Here is a 20,066-nt window from a genome sequence, read left to right as displayed (position 1 = left end):
GGGATGGGGGTCTGGCAGCACTGCTGGATCATAGTCAAATATACTTTAAAATTTTTAAATTTTATTTTGGAGTATAGTTGATTAACAATGTTGTGTTAGTTTCAGGTGTACAGCAAAGTGATTCAGTTATACATATACATGTATCTATTCTTTTTCCAATTATTTTCCCATTTAGGTTGTTACAGAATATTGAGCAGAGGGAATTCCCTGGTGGTCCAGTGGTTAAGACTCACGCTTCCAATGCAGGGGGTGCAGGTTCAGGGAACTAAGATCCCACATGCCACATGGCATGGCCAAAAAAAGTAAAAAAAAAAAAAAAAAAAAAAGAATATTGAGCAGAGTTCTCTGTGCTATACAGTAGGTCTTTGTTGGTTATCTATTTTAAATATAGTAGTGTGTACATGTCAATCTCAAACTCCCAACTTATCCCTCCTCCCCATCGTCAAATATTTAAAATGAGACTAATTGTTGTGGTTTTGTCCAGCTGTGCCGGGGGTGGTGGGTAGGTGAAGGGTTAGAGTTAGCCAAGACTGTGGATTAGCCCAGAAGTAGAGAAATAGGCAGACAGAGTTGAAGGTGGATGCTGAGGGCGTATAAAACATGATCATTTTCTGTACTTACAAACACCGCTGCCTCCTTGCAAACCCCATCTCAATCGGGTCCTCCTTCCTACTGCTTCCCAAAGTGGGAGGTAACTTTTAGACTGAATTCTATGTTAATCTTTCCTTGGTTTTTCCTTAAACGTTTGCCATGTATTGCTAAACAATATACTATTAATCTAATTTTGGAAACTAGAAGCATTCACAAACCTGGCTGGTAAAGGAAGGATAATATCCCCACTGTTGGATGGAGGCTCCCAGGAGAAGGAAATTGGACAGAATCTCTGACTCTCAGCTCGGCCACAGAAGACCCCACGTGTGCCGGCCAGCCGGCCCCTGCTCCAGAGATGGCGCTGACCCGGGGGCTGCTCCCCCTCGCCCTGCTGGTGCTCTGCTGGGGGCCCTGCGTGGCAGGGGCCCAAGGTGAGCCCGATCGCTCCCTCCCCCTCTCCCTCCCCCTCCCCACTGCTGGGCCCCATCCCAGAGGAAGCTCCAGACCCTATGCTCCAGCCTTCCCTCCCTTCCTTCCTTGCCCCCCGAAGCCCCTGCTGGTTCTCTTCTCTCCTGGTCGTCCCCGGAGTCCCCTCTTCCCTCCTCCCACACTCCCGCTCATTCTTCCCTGGCCTCCTGTAAAGGCCCTCTCCGGTTGTGTGGCTTCTCTGCCCACGTTTCTCCCTGCGGCATTTGAGGCCTCTGACCTCCTGGCTGGCCATTCCAGTCCTTTCTCTGACCCTCCTTCGCCCCCAGACACCAGCACCTAGACGGCCTTAACCAGTTCCCACCTGGGCGCCCTTGCTCCTGGGGACCCTCGGCCTGGGGGTCTCTCCTCCTGCCTGGAGGCCCTGCTGAGATGCTCCCCGGGCTCTTCAGGCCTGTGAACCCCCCTCCCCAAGGGCTCGCTGAGAACTTGGCTCCCCTGATAGCGCTGGAGACCACGCTCCCTTTCCCAGCAGCTGACCACGAGAGCAGGGTGGGGACGGCCCAGAGGGGGGCCCTGCCACACCGCCCCTTAGGGGTGGGTCTGTGTCTCTGCTCCCAGGCTGCACGCACCCAGGGGCCCAGGGGCAGGGCCTGTGCCTGATGCACGTCCCCACCCTGGCGGGGGAGGGACCCTGTTCCAGGAGCAGGGCAAGGCGGGGGCTCAGGACGTATACTGTGAATCAACCAGACTATGTGTTTCTGTGCAGACAGGAGGGTCCGTGGCTGGCACCCTCACAGCTGCAGAGCCCCCAGCCCCGCCCAGGGCTCCTGGGGACCTCTGTCTGGCCTCCAGGAGCCTCTACGGGACTCTGGGAGACGCCTCTCCAGTGCCACACACCAGGAGGGGCTGGGAGGGGCGGTGACAAGGGACATCTGGAGGGGAGAGGTGTGACCCCCTTTCTGCCTGCCCCTGTCAGGGACCTTCCCCCTGCAGACCCTGCGTTGCCATAACGACTACACCAGCCGCATCGTCTGCAGGTGGGCGGACACCCAGGACGCCCAGCGGCTGGTCAACGTGACCCTCCACCGCAGGCTGAACAGGCGAGTGAGGCCGGGCCTGGGGCCGGAGGGCAGGAAGGGCCTCTGCTGTGGGGACTGTGCCGGGGTTGGGGCTGGACGGGGGGGTGGGGCGGGGAGGCCCCTGCCCAGGAGCTGCTGCCCCACCAGGCGGCCTGCCAGGCCCGCGGGCTGGTGTCTGACATCAGGTTTGGGGGAAGAGCCTCCTGTGTTAATATGGTTGTTATGATGGTGATGGTGATAATCTTCTCTTGTTTTGTCACAACTGAACAAGATCACCAGGCAGCAATCGATCTTGGTTCATCCTCCCTGTGAGGTGGGCAGAGATATGATGCCCAATTCACAGATGAGGAAACCGAGGCCGTGGAGGTGAGGTCCCTCCCCCAGGCCACACGGTGGGGAAGTGGCCTGAGCGGGACCAGTGTCCTGCGTCCAGCCTGCATGGCTGGGCTCCACGCGCCCCCCGGGCCCTGCCACCTCCAGAGTGGTGGCGTCTCCTCTCTCCTCACCTGGTCTCTGGGGCCTACCCCATTAGGGAATGTGCTCCCACCATTCTGGGATTTGATGAGAGTCTGACTCACCATAATAGAAATAGTGAAACAGCTGGCATCACAGGGTCTGGGGTGTCCCCTGGAGGCCGCCCCTGGGAAGAAGCCGCTCTCACCCCACGGCGTCACTGCCCTCCCGCTCTCTCTCCTGCCCTCCCGGGAGCCTCAGTCTTCCTTGTCCGCTGTCCTCTGCCCCCACTCCACCTCCCACCCTTAGCTGTGACCCACTTCCTTCTGCTCGGGGACAACAGATCCTCCCACCCCGGGGACAACAGATCCTCCCACCCCAATCAGATCCTCCCACCCCAATCCCTAGCCCCCCACCTCACACGTCTGCTGCCTTCCTGGCCCCGCCCTGCAGGATCTGCCCTGTCCCAGGCTGTCTGAGGCTGCAGTCGGGCTCCCACCTGGTCTTGCTGCTCAAGGACGTCGCTGCCACCACAGTCTCCACTGTCCCCGTGCTGTCAACGGACCCTCTCCCGGGACCCACTTTCAGATGCCAACCAGGCTGCAGCTCTGGAGCCTCCTGAGCCCCATCTCCTGCAGCCGGGCCCTTCTCTCCTCTGCTTCCCTTCCCATCAGCACTCTACTGCCTTCTCCCATTGGGTCCCTAGAACCTGCTCCAGTAAGGATTTCCCTCTCACCACGTCAATCAACCCCCCTGGTCAAGATCATCTGTGTCCTCGTGTAGCTGAGCCTAAGGTCATCTGTCAGCCTTCTTTACCTGACCCATCCACATCACCTGGCACAGGTGACCCCACCATGCTCCCCTTGACCTCCAAGACAGTCCACTCCCAGGTGTGCCTTGTGCCTCCCTAGCCTCTTGATCTCTTTTGCTCGCTCATCCTGATACCCCACGCTCCGCACGGCAGGATGTTCTAGCGCTAACATCACCTGCTCAGGCCGCCTTCCCTGACTGCCCACTGCACGTTGCACGCCATCTGCCCCTTCCCTGCCGGACCTATGTAAAGTTTCCTCCGTTTGACATATGACATAGTTTATCCAGTTGTTTCAGGTGTGTCTCCCTCTACCAGAATGTTGGCTCTGCAGGCAGAGATTTGTGTGTGTTTTGTTCCCTACCAGCTCCCCCTACCGCCCCGCCCCTGGCCCTGGACAAAACCTCGCACATGGGAACCACTCAGCAATGTTTGTGAATGAGTGATTTTTCTTCATTCTGTGTCCCCTCTTGGCAGGACAGCCTCGCAACCAGTGTCCTGCGATCTCAGTGACGGCCCTTGTCCCCGCTGTGTGCCCCGAAGTTTCATCATCCCCTACTGGAGCTTTGCCTTTGCTGACTATGACTACTTCTCATTCCGACCAGACCGGCATCTGGGTACCCAGAGGTTACTCTGAGCCAGCACGGTGAGACCTGGGCTTCCTGTGTGGACAGTGGTGCGAGAGGCAGACCAGGAAGTAAGAGCCTTCAAAGGGTGGAGACACCGGCTTGAGATGGGTTTGGCTCTTGGGGGAAGAGGATACGGTCTCCTTAGATGGAGGCGTTGGGGCAGGTTCAAGGTGAGGAGCCCCAGCCAAAGGTACCTCCCCCGCCCCTGATGTTCCAGCCCTGCCAAGCCATTGCCATCCAACCCTGAAGGCTTTCCTTCTAGAAGCACAGTCCTTCCTATTCAGATACAAACTTTATAGCTTGCAAATCTTTCATCAGTTTGGTCTCTTGCAATGTCTGTGACAACCCATTTTATAGATGAGGCACTTGAGACCCAGGGCAATTACCTAACTTTTCCAAAGGGCCACCATGAGCCGTCATGACAGTGATGGGCCGGACTTGCCGAGTGCTCTCTGCATGTTGGAGGTGGAGGTCGTCCCCTTACTGCCCTCGCTGCGTGGCCCCCAGTGTGTGCACTGCGCGTCCACAGAGCCTAAGAAAGTCAATGGTCTTGGGTGGGTGTTGATGACGGTTTCATATAGTTAGATTTTATTTAACTATACATTAAAAAGAAATATAACCAACACTTTGAACTCATGCATTCAGGGAAATTATTTCTGAGAATAAGGCTAAATAGAAAATGAAAAGTCCTATTATGAAAATTTACATTCACGTGGCCAAAACTATGCCTATCCGGGCTTTCAGCAGACACTGTTGGTTCTTATTTCAATCCCAAAACAACACCAAAGTAGATAGTATTGGGACTTCCCTGGTAGTCCAGTGGTTAAGACTCTGCGCTTCCAGTGCAAGGGATGTGGGTTTGATCCCTGGTTGGGAAACTAAGATCCCACATGCTATGTGGAGTGGCCAAAAAAAAAAAAAAAAAAAAAGTAGATAGTATTGTTACTGCTATTTGGGGATAAAACAGACAGAGGGCAGTGTATGCCCACAGCCTCACAGGGGCTGTGGGCAGAGCTGAAATTCAGACCCAGGAAGGTATGACTTAGCTGCTCCTTGCAAGTGTCAGATGGGGAAGGGGCTCCAGCCTTTGTTTCCTGCCTCTGATCATCACAGCAGCACAGAGCTGTTGCCTGGAGTAGGGGATGGGTTAGGCAGTGGTGAATTCACTACAAACGATGTCTCAAACATGTGTCTGATGGATGAGAAGGAGTCCCGTCCCGGTGGAGCTCAGAGCGTACAGGGCAGGGCACACCAGATGTTGTCGGGTGTGATCACTTACTGAAGGCGGGTGCGTGCCACGTGCCGAGGGGCAGTGGACAAGGAGCCCCTGGGAGGTCAGGACAGGCTTCCCCAAGCAGGGAGCTTTGCAGGGAGATCTACAGGGTGGGAGGGAGGAGAGTGGGAAGAGCATCCCTGGCTAAGGAAACAGTGTGTGCCAAGGCTGGGCGACTTAGAGGGTGAGGCTGGTTGGGAAAACTGCTAATAATTGTGTCTCCAGAGCATCAGCTTCAAGAGGACTGGACAGAGGTAGGAAGGAGAGGGGCAAGGGAGACAGAGGCCTGACCAGGACGGGCTTCTGTGTCCTGCAAAGGAGTTTAGGGGTCACCCTCTATCCAAGGCGGGCAAACACCTATAGAGTGCCAGAGAGGAGATATCTTAGGCTTTGCAGCCAAATGGTCTCAGCAGCAAATCCTCAACTCTGCCATTGTGACATGAAAACACATAAGTGAATACGTTGGCTTGGCTGGGGTGGTGGTGGTATGGGATGAATTGGGAGATCAGGATTGACATATATACACTAATATGTATAAAATAGATAACTAATAAGAACCTGCTGTATAAAAAATAAAATTAAATTTAAAAATTAAAAAAATATGTTGGCTGTGTTCTGATAAAATTTTTTTCATAGACAAAAATTTGAATTTCATTGAATTTTGATGTGTGGCACAATATTTTTCTGATTAAAAAAAAACTGTAAAAAAATATGTAAAAATCCATTTTCAGCTCCCAACAAGCTGTGGGGCCAGATTTGTCCCTCGGGCCAAAATTTAACAATCCTTGCTCCAGATAATAGTGGAGAGAGAGCATCACAGGTCAGATGAGTGAGGAAGCCAGGAGAGGTGAGGGTAAGTGCGCCATGGGGGTGAGGTTTAAGGTGGGAGGTGAGAGCAAGGTTGGAGTGAGCAGACCATAAAAAGAAGATGGAAGTGCAAATCATAGGGAGTAGAAGGGATTCATTCATTAATTTGCTCCTTCACTGAGCACCTACATAGGCCAGGAGAGCATTGAAGTGCTCAGGCAGTATCCCTGCCCCCACTGGGCTTACAGTCTGATAACCAGAGAAGGCTTCATGGTGGAGGAGACCAGACAACTCAGGGATGGGGCACCATAGTGCTTGGCCTCCTAGAGCATGCCCAAAGTCAGGATGTCAGTTCTAGGCCCCCAAAGCTTGGCAGTGAGTCAGGGAGGGGACATATGTGTGTCTGATCTGCTCTGAAGCTACACATGTGGAGATCTGGATATTTCACTTCCTCTGTCACCTCCATCTGTGAAATGAGCTCATGGACTACATCTCTCAGGTTGGATGAATAGGTTTTCCATTGGTTTCCCAGTCTGTTCAGTTGGGAGCAGCTTCCTAGGGCTCCAGGCTGACAAGGAGTCCCACTGCATGACAGGCTCAGGGGCTAGGAGTGCATGATTGATTAGCGATGCCTGCTGTGGCTGGGGCTGGGGCAGCGGTGCTCTAGATCTGCCATTCTGGGCTGAAGATTTTCTGAGGCTCCAGCTCTGACACGCTCTATCATGCCCTGTCCCCTGTCCGGCATAGAATATTGACATCTTGTTTGGCTCTTATGGAACTTTTTGTGTTGGAAAGTCGTCTCTCAGCATTCAGATATAGAAGCTTCAGGAAGTCTGCAGCCATGCCATTCATGGATGAATCTGCACACCCAACCCTGTAGGTCCCAGCAGGTGTCTGCTTGCTGTTGGTGATGGAATGATTTCATGAAAAGTCTCTGAAGGTGGACTTACATGTACTCATTCATTGATTCCTTCATTGATTCATTCATTTTGTCCCCATATTCGATGAACCACTCATCTCAGGCCCTGGGGAGAGGCAAGGGGGTCAGGACCCCACCCCTGACATCCACAAGCTCCTGGACTACTTGAGGGGACAGATGTGGAACCATCTATATCCTCCAGGGTTGTTAAGGACCATACAAAGGGCTACGGTGGGGCAGGAAAAGGAGCAAGGGATTCTGCCTGGGGGAAGGGTCCAAGAATGTTCTAGAGGAGGAGACGTCTGCTGGGCACTGAGAAGTGCAGGATGACACTGGACACTGGAAATAAGAAAGTGTGGACAGGAGAGAGAGTAACATGAGTCACAGCGCCCTCTGCTGGGAAGGAGGCCACACAGAGCTCCTCATGGGCAGTGGGGACAGAAGGAAGCCCCACTTGGAGTGTAACTGCCGGCACTTTGTACGGAGCTTATGTTCTGTGCGCCCAGCAATCTGCACATCTTCATTCACATGCACATTGAATCCTCACAATGTAGCAGATGAAGGTCTGAGGCCCACAGAGGTGAGGGGTCTGTCCAAGGTCGCTCAGTCCGTGGGGGCCGTGCTTGGCCTGGAGCCCAGGTCTGTCCACACGTGGGCCCTGCAGGCCCTGAACCTCCCACACAGTCGTCCAGCCCCTTAGGGACCCTCTCCTTCCTCTCCCTGCAGTGCAGCCCCCCGCACCCAAGGACCTCAACATCCGTGCTGCCGGGGACGGTTTCCTGCTGTCCTGGAGTGTGGCCCATGGGGGTTCCCAGAGCCACTGGCTGTCCAGCCTGGAGTTTGAGGTGGTCTACAGGCGGCTTCAGGACTCCTGGGAGGTAGGGACGCCACCAGCTGTGCCCTGCGCCCACGGGGACCTGGCCCAGCCGGCCCTGCTCCAGCAGCCCCTCTCTCCCCCAGGACGCGCCCACCATCTACTCCAGCTCCTCCCGGGCCATCCTGGGGCCAGAGCACCTCATGCCCAGCAGCACCTATGTGGCCCGAGTGCGCACCAGGCTGGCCCCGGGCTCGGGGCTCTCGGGACGGCCCAGCCAGTGGAGCACGGAGGTTCGCTGGGCCTCCCAGCCAGGTAACAGAGTCGGAATAGGGATGGCGCCCCCCTGTGGGGAGGGCAGCTCCTTACAGCTCCTGGACAGAAGGCGTCCAGGGGTCCGCACCGTGGGATCCACGGAGGCTCTGAGTCATGTGTTCAGAGTGACTTCCCTGGCCCACCCCGTCCCTGCTGTGACTCTGCAGAGGCAGCGGCTGCATCTTACTCACTTCTGGGCCCCAGTTTGCTGCCCACTTTCTGTGGAGGAACAATTACAATTTAATCACAATGGCATATGAGCATCTGTGTTTTCGTGAGAACTGCACCATACGCAGACATATCAACGTGATTGTGTTAAATTCCCAAACCCTGAGGCTGACATGCCCTCCCAGCTTTGCACAGGGGGGTGTGAAGGCTCACAGAATTCACTCTCTGAGCTGTGCTTACACAGCTGGCCCTTCGGGCTGAGTTTAACCCCTGGTCTTTTTGGCCCCAATGCCCATAATTTCTCTGTGATGAGCCTCATGGTGGGCCGACTGAGGGTTAGGGAATGAATGAATGAGGACTGAATGAGGGACTGTCTCCCTCCCAGGGAATGAGTCCCAGCCCCAGAACCTCCAGTGTTTCTTCGACGGGGCTGCCCTGCTCAGCTGCTCCTGGGAAGTGAGGTCCGAGGTGGCCAGCTCGGTCTTCTTCACCCTCTTCTACAAGTCCGGCCCCAGCGCAAGGTGAGTGTCCCCTGCCTCTGTCCCCTCTGCTCCTCTAGGCCTAGCCCTCTCCAGGCCTCCTCCTGCCCCTGGGGGCCCAGCAGATGCCGCAGTTCATCCGGAGGTGTCATCCCTCATGTGGCCCTGCCTCCCCCTGCCCTCGCCTGTGCCGTGATCCTCAGGGAGGAAGAATGTTCCCCAGTGCAGACGGAGGAGACCAGCAGACCTTACGTCCGGCACTGCTGCCAGATTCCCGTGCCTGACCCCAGGAACCACAGCCAGTACATCGTCTCTGTTCGACCAAAGGAGGAAGAGAAACTTATAAAGAGCTCAGACAACAGTGAGTTTGCCCCCAGCCTTCTGCATGGAGAGTCTTGTGACAGCACTGTTTCCTTTGTGACCCGTAGAAACTCAGGGTTCCTCATGGCCCAGTCTTCATGTCTGTCACTTTGCATGAAATGCAGTCCAGCAACCCAAACTGAACAGGAGCAAGTCTAATGTTTAAATTCTCAAAAAATATATAAATGATGCGGTTGATAACATATCAGTCCAATTCTGAAAATACTTTCCCCATTCGTTTGCTCTGTGTTCTCAATCTGAGTTTCCAGACCTTTGGCAACTGATACCACTCAGTCTCAGTTGCCCTCTCAGCATGTCCATTGGGCTGTCCAGTGTTATTTTACACCTAACATGCTCCATAATGAATGTCCCTTGTCTCTCTTATCCTGCTTTTCCATATCCTCCCCACTTCCCTAAATGGTAAGTCTTTTTTAGTTGCTTTACCCAGAAACCTTGGGATCCTCCTCGTCATAGCTTTCTCTCAAATGCCACATCCAGTCTCCCAGCAAATTTTGTCACCTCGATCTTTTTAATACACCTAGAATTGGACCATGTGTCTACTGCAGGCCTTAGTGCAGTGAGGTCTCCCTCTCCCATCCTTGCAGTCCCTTCAGTCTCTTCCCAATCAGCAGCCCATCTGATTTTGTTAACACATAACCAAATTATGCCCCTCCTCTACCCCAAACCTTCCAAGAGCTCCCCTCCTGCACAGAGGAAATAACAAGATCCCTGTCACAGCCCACAAGACCTTTCTGACCTACTCCCCTCGGCCCTTGACTTCAGCCTCATGGCCTCCTCCACATTGGGAGACTCTCTGGGCACACCCCTGCCTCAGGGCCTTTGCACCTGCTTCCCTTTGTTCTCTCAAGTTGCATGGCTTCCTCCCTCACCTCCTTCAGACCTTTGCCCAAATGTCACAATCTGTGTGAAACCTTCTCGGAAAAGTTTATTTACAATAGCACCCAACCCAGAAATCATGGGTCACCCCACTTTCTTTTCCCACAGTACTTATCACCACCTGACGTATATTTATCTATCATGTCAGCTTTGTCAAGACAGGGACTTTGCTTTGTTCCCCAGAGCAGCACCTGGCACACAGTAGGCCCTCAAAGTGTGTTGAATCAAGGTACAAACATTGCCTGACAGTACAGGTCTCTCCCCACCTCCTGTCCGCTCTCTGTCCTTTGCCCCCCGCCTTCCTCCAAGGCTCCCCCCTCCCTCATTGCCTCAATCTACCCCCCATGGATTTTCTTAGGATGGGGATGGGGAAGGGAGGGGCCAGGGCTGGTGTGGGAAGGGATGAGGGGTAGGAGGAAGGAGTTCCTTCTTCTTGAGGCCTTTGAAGCAAAACAGGGATAAAAAATAACAATGTAGCTAAATAGGATCTTCTTTTTTTTCTTCTTCTTATAATAATAATAAATTATTAAATTAATTATTTAAAAATTAAATAGTAACAATAATAATTATTTTTGTCCCTGCTGTACTTTGATGACTCCAAAGAAAAGCAATCTCTTGTATTTGCTTAGCACTTTTTAAACAAATACTTTAATTTCATTCGAGTATAGCTGATTTACAATGTTGTGTTAGTTTTAGGTGTACAGCAAAGTGATTCAGTTGTGCATGTACATATTGCCTAACACTTCAATATCGCAGAGTGTTCCGTGCTCTGTCCTTTTAACTGTGAGAGACACAGCCCCTGGTTAAGGGCAGCAGGTGTGCCAGGTAGACCCAGTTTGAAGTCTCCGGCTTCCCCAGTGGATGGATTTGCTAATGCCCAGTTTCTATGTCTGTAAAGGGAGGCCCCAGTCACACAATGGAAAGAAGGAGATCAGGGGTTCAAGCCCAGGTCTGACTCTGGAGGCTGCATTCTTCCCCCTTCTGAGATCCTGCCTCTCTTCCCCTCCCCCTTCCAAAAAAATCTGGGAGCACTTCCTCCTGCAAAAGCCAGATGATCCTTCAGTTTCTGTATAGCCTGAACCCTAAGAGATCTCAGATCCACTGTCCTGGGATAAATCAGGCTGGCGCTGTCCTGTTGGACCCAGTAAACAAGCTATTTCCCCATCTGATACCATTCATCCCAGTTATGGGCCAGTGGTGAGCTGGTAGAAAGCTCAGACTCACCATTCTGTCCCGTGGCCCTCACCCCGGTCCTGAGCAGGAGGAAGAGCGATGACCGTGGTCTTTGTTTCATAGATGAGGAAACTGGCGCTGAGACCAGTGGTAACTGGATAAACTGACACATCAAATGCAGAGCCTGGGCTGGAATCCTCGGCTTCTGTATTAGTTTCCCATTGCTCCTGCAACAAATTACCACAATAATAAAAAAGACTGAAATAGGTTTTACTGGGCTGAGGTCAAGGAGTCGGCAGGACCACAGTCCCTCAGGAGGCTCTGGGGGAGAATCCATGTCCTGGCCTTTTTCAGCTTCTAGATCTGCATCCCTTGGCCCCTGGCCCTTCCCGCATCTCCAAAGCCAGCAGGAGAGCACCTTTGAATCTCTTTCTGCTCCTGCCAAGTGCCTTCTCTTTGTAGTCAAATCTCCCTCCTGCCGCCAGCATATAAGGACCCCTGTGATTACATTTATATTATTTTTTTAAATTTAATTTTATTTATTTATTTTTAAATTTTTTGGCCACACCACAGGGCATGTGGGATCCTAGTTCCCCGACCAGGGATTGAAGCCCTGCCCCCTGCATTTGAAGTGCACAGTCAAACACTGGACTGCCAGGGAATTCCCCCCGCTGTGATTACATTTAGAGCCCACTTGGATAATCGTGTCCCCATCACAGCATCCTTAACTTAATCACACCTGCAAAGTCCATTTTGCCATGTAAGGTAGCAAGTTCCAGGGCAGGACCTGGATACTTTCGGGGGTCCTTGTTTATTCTTCCACAGCCTCTCTCTGGTCTTTTCATCATGGCAGCTCCAAATCCTGCCCCGAGGGTCAACCTCAGGGAGGGGTGGGCACAGGGCCATTGGAACAGCCTGGCCTGTGTCCAGTACTAATGAGGGGATGGGCCTCTCAGAGCCTGGATGGTGTGTCCGCAGTGAGCACCTCCGAGTTCCCTCTCGAGATGGGCAGTCTGCACCTGTGTCCTGTCTCTGGAGGACAGGGGTCTGTCCCATGCCCGGCAAACCCTCATGAGGGGCAGCCAAGCGAAGACAGGCTGGAGCCACGGGTGGAGAAGGGCACCGTTCCAGGGCCTGAAACTCTGTTCACCTTCCCTTCTCAAGGCAGCATAAAAGGCAGGTGCCTGGAACAAATGCTATCAAAGTGGTGACTTTGACTCAGCCCACGTCAGTTTCAGGTAAAAGGCACAGATTGTCAAATGCGGCTTCTTCAGCTACTGTGAGTAACCAGCAACCCAGCCACCTCATTACTGATCAACAGACTGCAGCTTATCTCAGCACCTCCCAGGGAGGAGCTGGTCTGGCCATGATAGATGCTGGCACCCCAAGTAGGGGCACAGAGACCCATGATGGTGGGACCTGGGGTCCTGGACCAGTGGAGAGAGCACCTGTGACCAGCCTGGAACACAAGGAATGTTCCACCAGAGGAATGTTAGAAACAGCGTTCTCTAAAAGTTTCCCTCCCTGCAGTCCAGATGGCTTGCCTGACCCTCAACGTGACCAAGGGCAGAGATGGCTACACCCTGCACTGGAAAGAAGGAAAAATGCAGGACAAACGCATAAATCTCATCCTCCAGGTCCAGTACAAGAAAGAAGCTGCCTCATGGGAGGTGAGGGCCTGTGCCTGAGGAGTGGCCTGGATGGGGGAAGGGGGAAGCGAGAAAGACCAGGGAGAGTGCCACCGGCCAGGTTCCTGGCTCCCAGCAGGTGCCCAGTCAGCGGGAGCCACTGGGACTTGGCAGTCATGCCCCTGTGCAGTCAGCAGGTCACTATCCTTCCCTTGGGGAAGGAACTGAGACTCACAGAGGTGATGCGAACTTGGCCAAAATGAACACGTGACCCTGAATTGCAAAGGAGGTGTAGACATCAGGACGAGAGACAGCTGGAGGAAGGGTTTTCAAAAGTCATAAAGGGGGCATTTCTTCACGAGAATCTCATCCAGAATGCAAATGTGCAGCTGCTAAGAGGAGAGCTGCTCCCTGCGAGGCGGGCAGGGCTCCAGCCTGGGACTCAGTATCTGGCCCCCACCCCCAGGTATCCATCAGGGCCTGTGGGCAGAACCTGGGGCTCCACAGAGGCCAGTTCAGAAACCTCGGAGCCAGCCCCAGACCTTCAGGCTGGAAATGGGGAAACTGAGGCCAGAGGGGGTGTGTCAGTGGTGGAGCTGGAAGTGGCCCCTGGGCTCCTGAACATCTGTCTAAGGGTCCAGAGTCCATTCCTCCTGCACTGTACTCCTGGGAAGGCCATAATTAGGGTCCAGGCTGTCCCAAGAGGAGCTGGGAGGCTGAGTGGGGGACATGGTGACTGACTCCTCAGGGTTTCTGGGCCTCGGTGTTGTCATATGTCACGGGGCGCATTGCAAGAGGTGCTGTCCCTGATCCCGCCTGGGTGCCGCCCCTCTGTGGGCACTGGAGTGTGGTCCTCCGCGGTGGGAGTGATGCTGCCTCAGATCTGGGGATGTGACTACAAGGTGACGACTGATGGGCAGCAGGAGATCTGGGGTGCTGAGGCGGGAGGGCTTCATAGCTGTGCCCACGCGCACGAGACCTCAGCACACCTGCTCACACACCCGCACCCACAGGAGACCAAGACAGAGGACTTCCAGAACGCCCACAGCATGTGCCTGCCACCTCTGGAGCCTGCCACCAGGTACCAGGCCAGAGTGAGAGTCAAACCTGACCCCCAAGGCTACAACGGGATCTGGAGCGAGTGGAGTGAGGAGAGCTCCTGGGACACTGAGTGGGGTATGTCCTCCCGGCCCCCACTCACCCCTCCAGGCACAGCCCCACTGGGCAGAGGACGGGGGTGATATGGACATGAGATGTAACCCCACCCCAGGCTAGTATCCTTTCCTGCCAGGTGTCATTAGAGATGAGAAAGTGACACCTGATGTGCAACACAGACTGCAGGTGAGGTCTCGAGAGGGCAGAGGAGAGCACGTCTCACCAGCAGGTCTCTCTAAGCCTGGACTTTAGCCCTCTATTAATATGGCCATGCTTTCATTAGCTTTTGTGGCAGCTACTACCCAGGGACCACTCAGCCCCAGTTTTCTGTTACCATGAAGAACTACAGACTGGGGCCTGGGATTGGAAAGTTTTGGTCTGATTTCTCAACCTTCCCTCAATCTGCACTTGCTAATTTCATTTATCTGTCACCATCACCATAGCGGTCACCAGGAGACAAGTACAGAACAAGGTCCGGGAGGTGGTGGCAGAGAGAGGAAAAAGTGTTGGCAGCAAGGTCCCCAGTCTCAGCCAGCCGTAGCAGGGAAAGAGCACGAGGAAGAGGACCCCAGCCAAGCAGAAAGAAGGGCTGGGCCACTGGACCTAAGGGAAGGAGACCAGGGGAGTCCTGGAGGCGCCCGGCCTCTGAGGGGCTTGAGGTCAAGTGGAGAGTTGTGAGGGCCCCTGATGGGCCTTTACACCTTCTGGTTCCTCCACCATCACCCCTTTCCCCTTCTTGGCCTCTCCAGTCCTCCCTGTTCTTGACAACCACCTTGTATGCTGCCTCCTTCAGGAAGTGCCCTATGATTGCCTCTGGCTGCAGTCACTGCCCACCTACAGCAACACCTGCTACTGGACAGGATCTAACCCCCTGTGTCCTGCCAGCAATCCAGCACTGTGGGTGGCTCAGACAAATGCCCTCTTCTTCTTAGTCTGTTTCTGGCCTCTTCTTCCCCTCTGCATGCCAAGGCAGGAACTTCACCTCATCTCCTGAGCCCCCAGCCCTTTCCCTCCCCGAAAGCTAATGCGCCTTTTCCCTCCTGGCTGCCTGGAAGTGCTGCCCATGTGGGTCCTGGCGCTCATCCTGGTCATCAGCACCTTGATCCTGCTCGTGTCCCTGCGCTTCTGTGGCGTCTACGGGTACAGGTAAGGCGACTCCAAGATGGGGGAGGGCGCTAGCCAGGGCCCCAGACGATGCCAGGGACCCCACAGCTGACTTTCTCCACTCTCTGCTCTGCAACTCACACCCTGTGGGGCCTTGGTCAGAGCTGCCCTCTCCCTGGGCTTTAGTTTCACCTCGGTACATGAGCACGAGGCAGCTGCCCTGAGGTCTTGGGCAGCGGTCACCTCCCTGCTGTCTTTCCAGGCTGAACCAGAAGTGGGAGGAGAAAATCCCCAGCCCCAGCAAGAGCCACCTGTTCCAGGTAGGGGCAGGCTGTGAGGGCGGCGGAGCTGCCGGACCCCTGTGCTCCTGCGCCCACGTCCCCACGCCCGTGTCCTCCTCCCCTTCCGGTGGGCCCTGAGTAGGGGTGGTATGTGGCCAGGGCAGGGGCTGGGAAGCTCTAAGAGCCGGGCCGGCCCCTGCAAGCCCAGCACCGCGATCCCCTGGGCCCCCCCGATGCACAGGGTACCCCGCCCGCGGGGACTCCCGTGGAGCAGCAGAGCGGGTTGGCGTGGGGTTGCCAGGACCCAGGGGGGCACAAGGAGAGCCTTAGTCACATCGGGGGCAGGGGGGATGGCGGGAAGCCGCGTCGCTTCCCCAGGACAGGACAGCAGCGCTGAGCTCTGGAGGATGGAGGGTGGTGGCAGGTGGGAGAGGCCACTGCTGGCAGAAGGCGAGTGGAGGGTGGAGACAAGACTCCTTGGAGAAGGGACCTGAGGGGCGTGGGCGGTGAGTCTGGGGCGCAGCACGGGAGGCTGAGAGGACCCCGGGGAGGGTGCCGGCACGTGGGGAGCGGAAGCCCTTTGGTCAGGCAGGCGGGCCCAGGACTGCCTTGGGAGGGTCTCACGGCCAGTGCGGAGGAGACAGACGAGGGGTGAGCATGGAGACAGGGACAGCCCAGATGGGCGTCCTCGTGGGAACAGGCTGCCCGTCCTTGATGTCCCAGGGCCCCGGCAAAGTCCCAGCCCCTCTCTGGCCTTGCGTTCCTGGTGTCAGGAGGGCGTGGTCGGTCCTGCCCATGCTGAGATGCCGCCACGTCTGGGGGCTCCCGAACCCTCGCCACCCTCAAGGCCCTGCCCCCACCTCACCTCCTGGGGTGCCCCCACCGCACAGGCACGAACGCCCTCTCTCCCCCCAGAACGGGCGCGCCGGGCTCCGGCTCCCACACAGCATGCACGTCGTCGGCAGCGGGAGCCACGCACACAGGGGGCTCTGGGGCGGCAGCTGCCCTCAGCCGGAGGGGTGAGTGTCGGGCGAGGGATCCCTGGGAGGTGGCACGGTGGCTCCCTCCTGCACATCGGGGGCCCGGGGGAGGCGACCTCGGCCTGGGGCTCAGCAGGAACAGGTCCTTGGAGGCTGGCTGCACTAAAGCAAGAGGTGCCCCGGCTGGATGGAGGGAAGAGCTTCCCAATTCCCAGCTTAGGGAGGGTCGGGGCCAGAAGCAGGAGACTGGGGCAGGTGACCTCCCCCGGCCCTGCTGCCCAGGGAGACGCCACGCTGCCGCGGCCCCACTGGGTGGCAGAGGATCTGCGAAACCTCGTGGCCTCAGCACCTGAGTGGCCGGCTCACCACTCACCCGCAGGTGGGGCAGGTGAAGGCCGAGGGCATGGCCGAGCCCAGGCTGGGCGCTGACGCTGGGTGACGGCAAGGAGCGGGAGGTGGGAGGGGCCACAGCTGGCACAGCGTGACCTTGAAGGAGAGCACGGAGGCTGGAGGGGGAGACCCACAGGGAGGCTGAAGGAGCGCCCGTTGCCTGTTCCGGGCCGGCTCCCTCACCCTGCTCTGCGTTTTCTGTGAGCTCTGGGGGGAGCCCGGCCTCCATCCCACCCCAGGGCTCCCTGTGCACAAGCTGAGGCGTCTGTCCAGGGTGGTGCCAATGTCCCTGCCCTTGTTCTCCCCACAGGGCGTCCCCTGTAGACTTTGGGCACAGTGAGGTGTCACCTCTCACCACAGAGGACCCTAAAGATGCCTGTGACTCATCACCTGACCCTGACATGACTCTGATCACCTCGGACCTCCCCACGGAGCAGCCGCCACGGCCCCCGCCAGAGCTGGCCACCCCCTCGAGCAGGCCTGAGAGCCAGGCTTCCGGCTTTGATTTCAATGGCCCCTACCTGGGGCCGCCCCACAGCCGCTCCCTGCCTGACATCGTGGGCCAGCAGGGACCCCTACGGACAGGCACGAGCAGGAAGCCGCAGCCCTCAGAGTCCCCAAAGTACCTGTTTCTGCCCGCAGGGGGGCAGGTGCAGCTGGTCCCACTGGCCCAGGTGATGGGGCCGGGCAAAGCCAGGGATGCGGACCTGAGGTCCAGCCCAGGCACCGAGGGGAGCCCTTCCCTGGAGTCAGGGGCAGGCCCTGCCCCTCCTGAGCCTGGGGTGATGGTGGGTGGTCAAGGCCCGAAGGACAGGGCCCCCCCAGGTCTGCCCACTGGCTCTCGGGGTCCTAGGGAGGGCACTGTGGCCACTGGTTACGTCACCGCTGCAAATCTGACATTCACTTTGCCCATAGGGGCCCCATCTGCCTCCCAGGCCCCCCCTCTGGGCCTCCCCTCAGACGAGCACCCCTACTTCCATCCTGGACTGAGTGATGGGCTCCCTGCATCCTCGGCCCTCTAAAGCCAGAGTTTGAGGGCTATGTGGATCTCCCTCCAAGTATGGACCAGTTTCCCTAGCCCCCTCTGGCCAGTCCTGTGCCTCCTGCAGTCAACAGCCTTATCCTGTTCCCAGGGGACCCCAGGGAGATGTGTGCCCAGCCTTCCCACCCGCCCAAGGGGCTCCTCATCCTGAAGTGTGTAGGTGACTCTTCCCTCCCCTCCAGCTTTGGAGTATGCCAGGTACCTCTCCAGGGCAAACTCCTGGAACTAAGTTACCATGGTCAAGATGCCCATGCCAGGCTGAGTGTGAGGGACAAAGTATAACTCAGATCTTCAAAGGGTGAAGCCACTGCAGGATCCAGCACCACTGAGGAGTGACAGCCTGCCTGGAGCGGTCTAGCTGCTTCCTCTGACTCAGCTGAGGCTCTGCATCTGCCATTCATCCCCTGGCTCCTTCCCCAGAACTTTCCGTGTGTCAGAGGAGACACCGTAGTAAAGAGCGGTGGTTCCCAACCTTTATCATACACCAGAATCAACTGCAGAGCTTGTTACAGCAAAATAGTTGTTGATTCAGTAGGTTTTGGGTGCAACCCCTAGGTTGTATTTCTCAGGAGTTCCCAGGTGATACTGATGCTGTTTGTCTGGGGACGGTACTTTGAGGACCTTGGTGTAGAAGCAAGGGCTCAAACAAGAGCTATACCTCTGCCCATTAGTGGGCAGAAACTGCTTGCAATTAAGATTAATTATGAGCAACTAATCAAGATTCTTCTTTGTTCCCCTCTGTTACTGATTTTTAGTTTTATTGTATTGTGGCAGAAAATGTAGCCATGATACAATACAGAATTCCTCCTCTCTGGAATTTCTTTAAACTTTCCTTGTGGCTAAGTAGATTGATTCATCTATATCTATCTATCTACCTATCTATCTATCATTCATCTATTTATCTATTCCCTAGGAATAAAAGAAAAAAGCAAGAAAAGATCATCTTTATTTATATATTATATACATATTGTATATTATACAGTTACAAATATACTTATTCACCTATATAATCTCACTTATTAATTATTGTTTTATATAAGTTATATCCAGAGGCAGTAGAGGGAAATAGCTCTGATTCTATAGTTAGATTGCCTGGGTTCAACCCCCAACTCAGCAACTTAGTACCTTTAGGCAAGTTCCCAACCCTCTCTGTGCCTCTGCTCCCTCATCTGTAAAATGGGACGATAATCATACACGTCTCGCAAGGTGCCCAGGAGGATTAAGAGAGTAAAGTGCCTGGTATAAAATCAAATGTTATCTAAGTGTCAGCTCTTAAATAATTTCTCTCATTCACTCACCCATATTTGTTGAGTGTCTACTCTGTGCCTTGTACCGGGCTAGTTCCTTGAATCCTTGTAATTATATTTTATCTATGTGATCTGCCAAATATGAAGCAAGTATATTACATTTGCCAACTGAGATTTTAGTTTTATCAGATTGTCTTAAATTTATAAGGATTTGCCTTATGGATTATCCCATGCCGTTCAGTTTTAAAAGGTTTGTGATCATTGTATCTTCAAGGTTGTTATTTATTTTTATTGTAAGTATCCTTCTTTGTCCTATTTAATACACTTGGCCCTAAATATTGTTTAATCTGATATTAACACTGCCATCTGCATTTTCTTGTTGTTATTAGCATTTGCCTTTTCCATCCTATTATTTTCAACTTTCAATCCCTCTGTGTGGGTGTGTGTCTTGAAAACAGGCTAGAGCTGCATTAAAACACATGTAATCCAATCTGAGAATCCTGACCTTATGGCTCTCTGCTTTTATGGTGATAACAAATAGATATTTGATTTTCTTTCTTTTTTTCTTTTTCACTTCCCTTGCTTTTGATACAATAATATGATTTTTTAAAATAATGGTTTTATTTTACACAGGTAACACATAAACTTTAAAAAGTCAGTTTGAAAGGGTGTAGAATAAAACTGTCCTGATTCCATCTCCTCACCAGAGGAAACCCCTGCTGTGGGTTGCTCTGTGCTCTTGCAAAGTGCCCCCTTGCATTTATAAACTTGAGCTTAGATTGACTACTTCCTTCCAGGCCCCCCACCTACAAAATGTGATTCTACTCAACAGATTGTTCTGGACCTTGCTTTTTCCAGTTAATGTATCTTTGAGATCTTTCCATAATATTCTTTCTTTTTAATGGCTACATAGTATTCCATGGGGTGTAATACATACATCCACATCTCTCCCTACCCCAGGCTGAGGGAACACACTGTTGCCTTCGGTGGTTTCTGTTTCTGAAAGTCAAACAATGTTGCAATAAACATTTATATACCTATCTTT

The 20,066-nt window shown here is 54.3% G+C and overlaps 1 protein-coding gene across 1 annotated transcript; it reads left to right on the top strand.

Moving 5' to 3' along the window:
• Nucleotides 1–829: 829 nt before the first annotated feature.
• Nucleotides 830–19,036, top strand: LOC309609203 (cytokine receptor common subunit beta-like). The gene is given in 16 exon segments (XM_082350381.1): nt 830–1,022; nt 1,997–2,120; nt 3,838–3,983; nt 3,986–4,006; nt 7,715–7,866; nt 7,949–8,117; nt 8,671–8,806; nt 8,968–9,125; nt 12,725–12,864; nt 13,836–13,998; nt 15,033–15,123; nt 15,344–15,401; nt 16,278–16,381; nt 17,043–17,737; nt 17,740–17,807; nt 17,811–19,036. Coding segments are annotated over 16 exon segments (2,547 nt in total). The 5' UTR covers nt 830–946; the 3' UTR covers nt 18,057–19,036.
• The last annotated feature ends 1,030 nt before the right edge of the window (nt 19,037–20,066 follow it).

This window comes from Balaenoptera borealis, assembly GCF_965194805.1.
Source record: "Balaenoptera borealis genome assembly, chromosome: 13".
NCBI lineage: Eukaryota > Metazoa > Chordata > Mammalia > Artiodactyla > Balaenopteridae > Balaenoptera > Balaenoptera borealis.
Note: the sequence above shows the minus strand (reverse complement) of the source record. Positions and strands in the feature narration are given on the sequence as shown.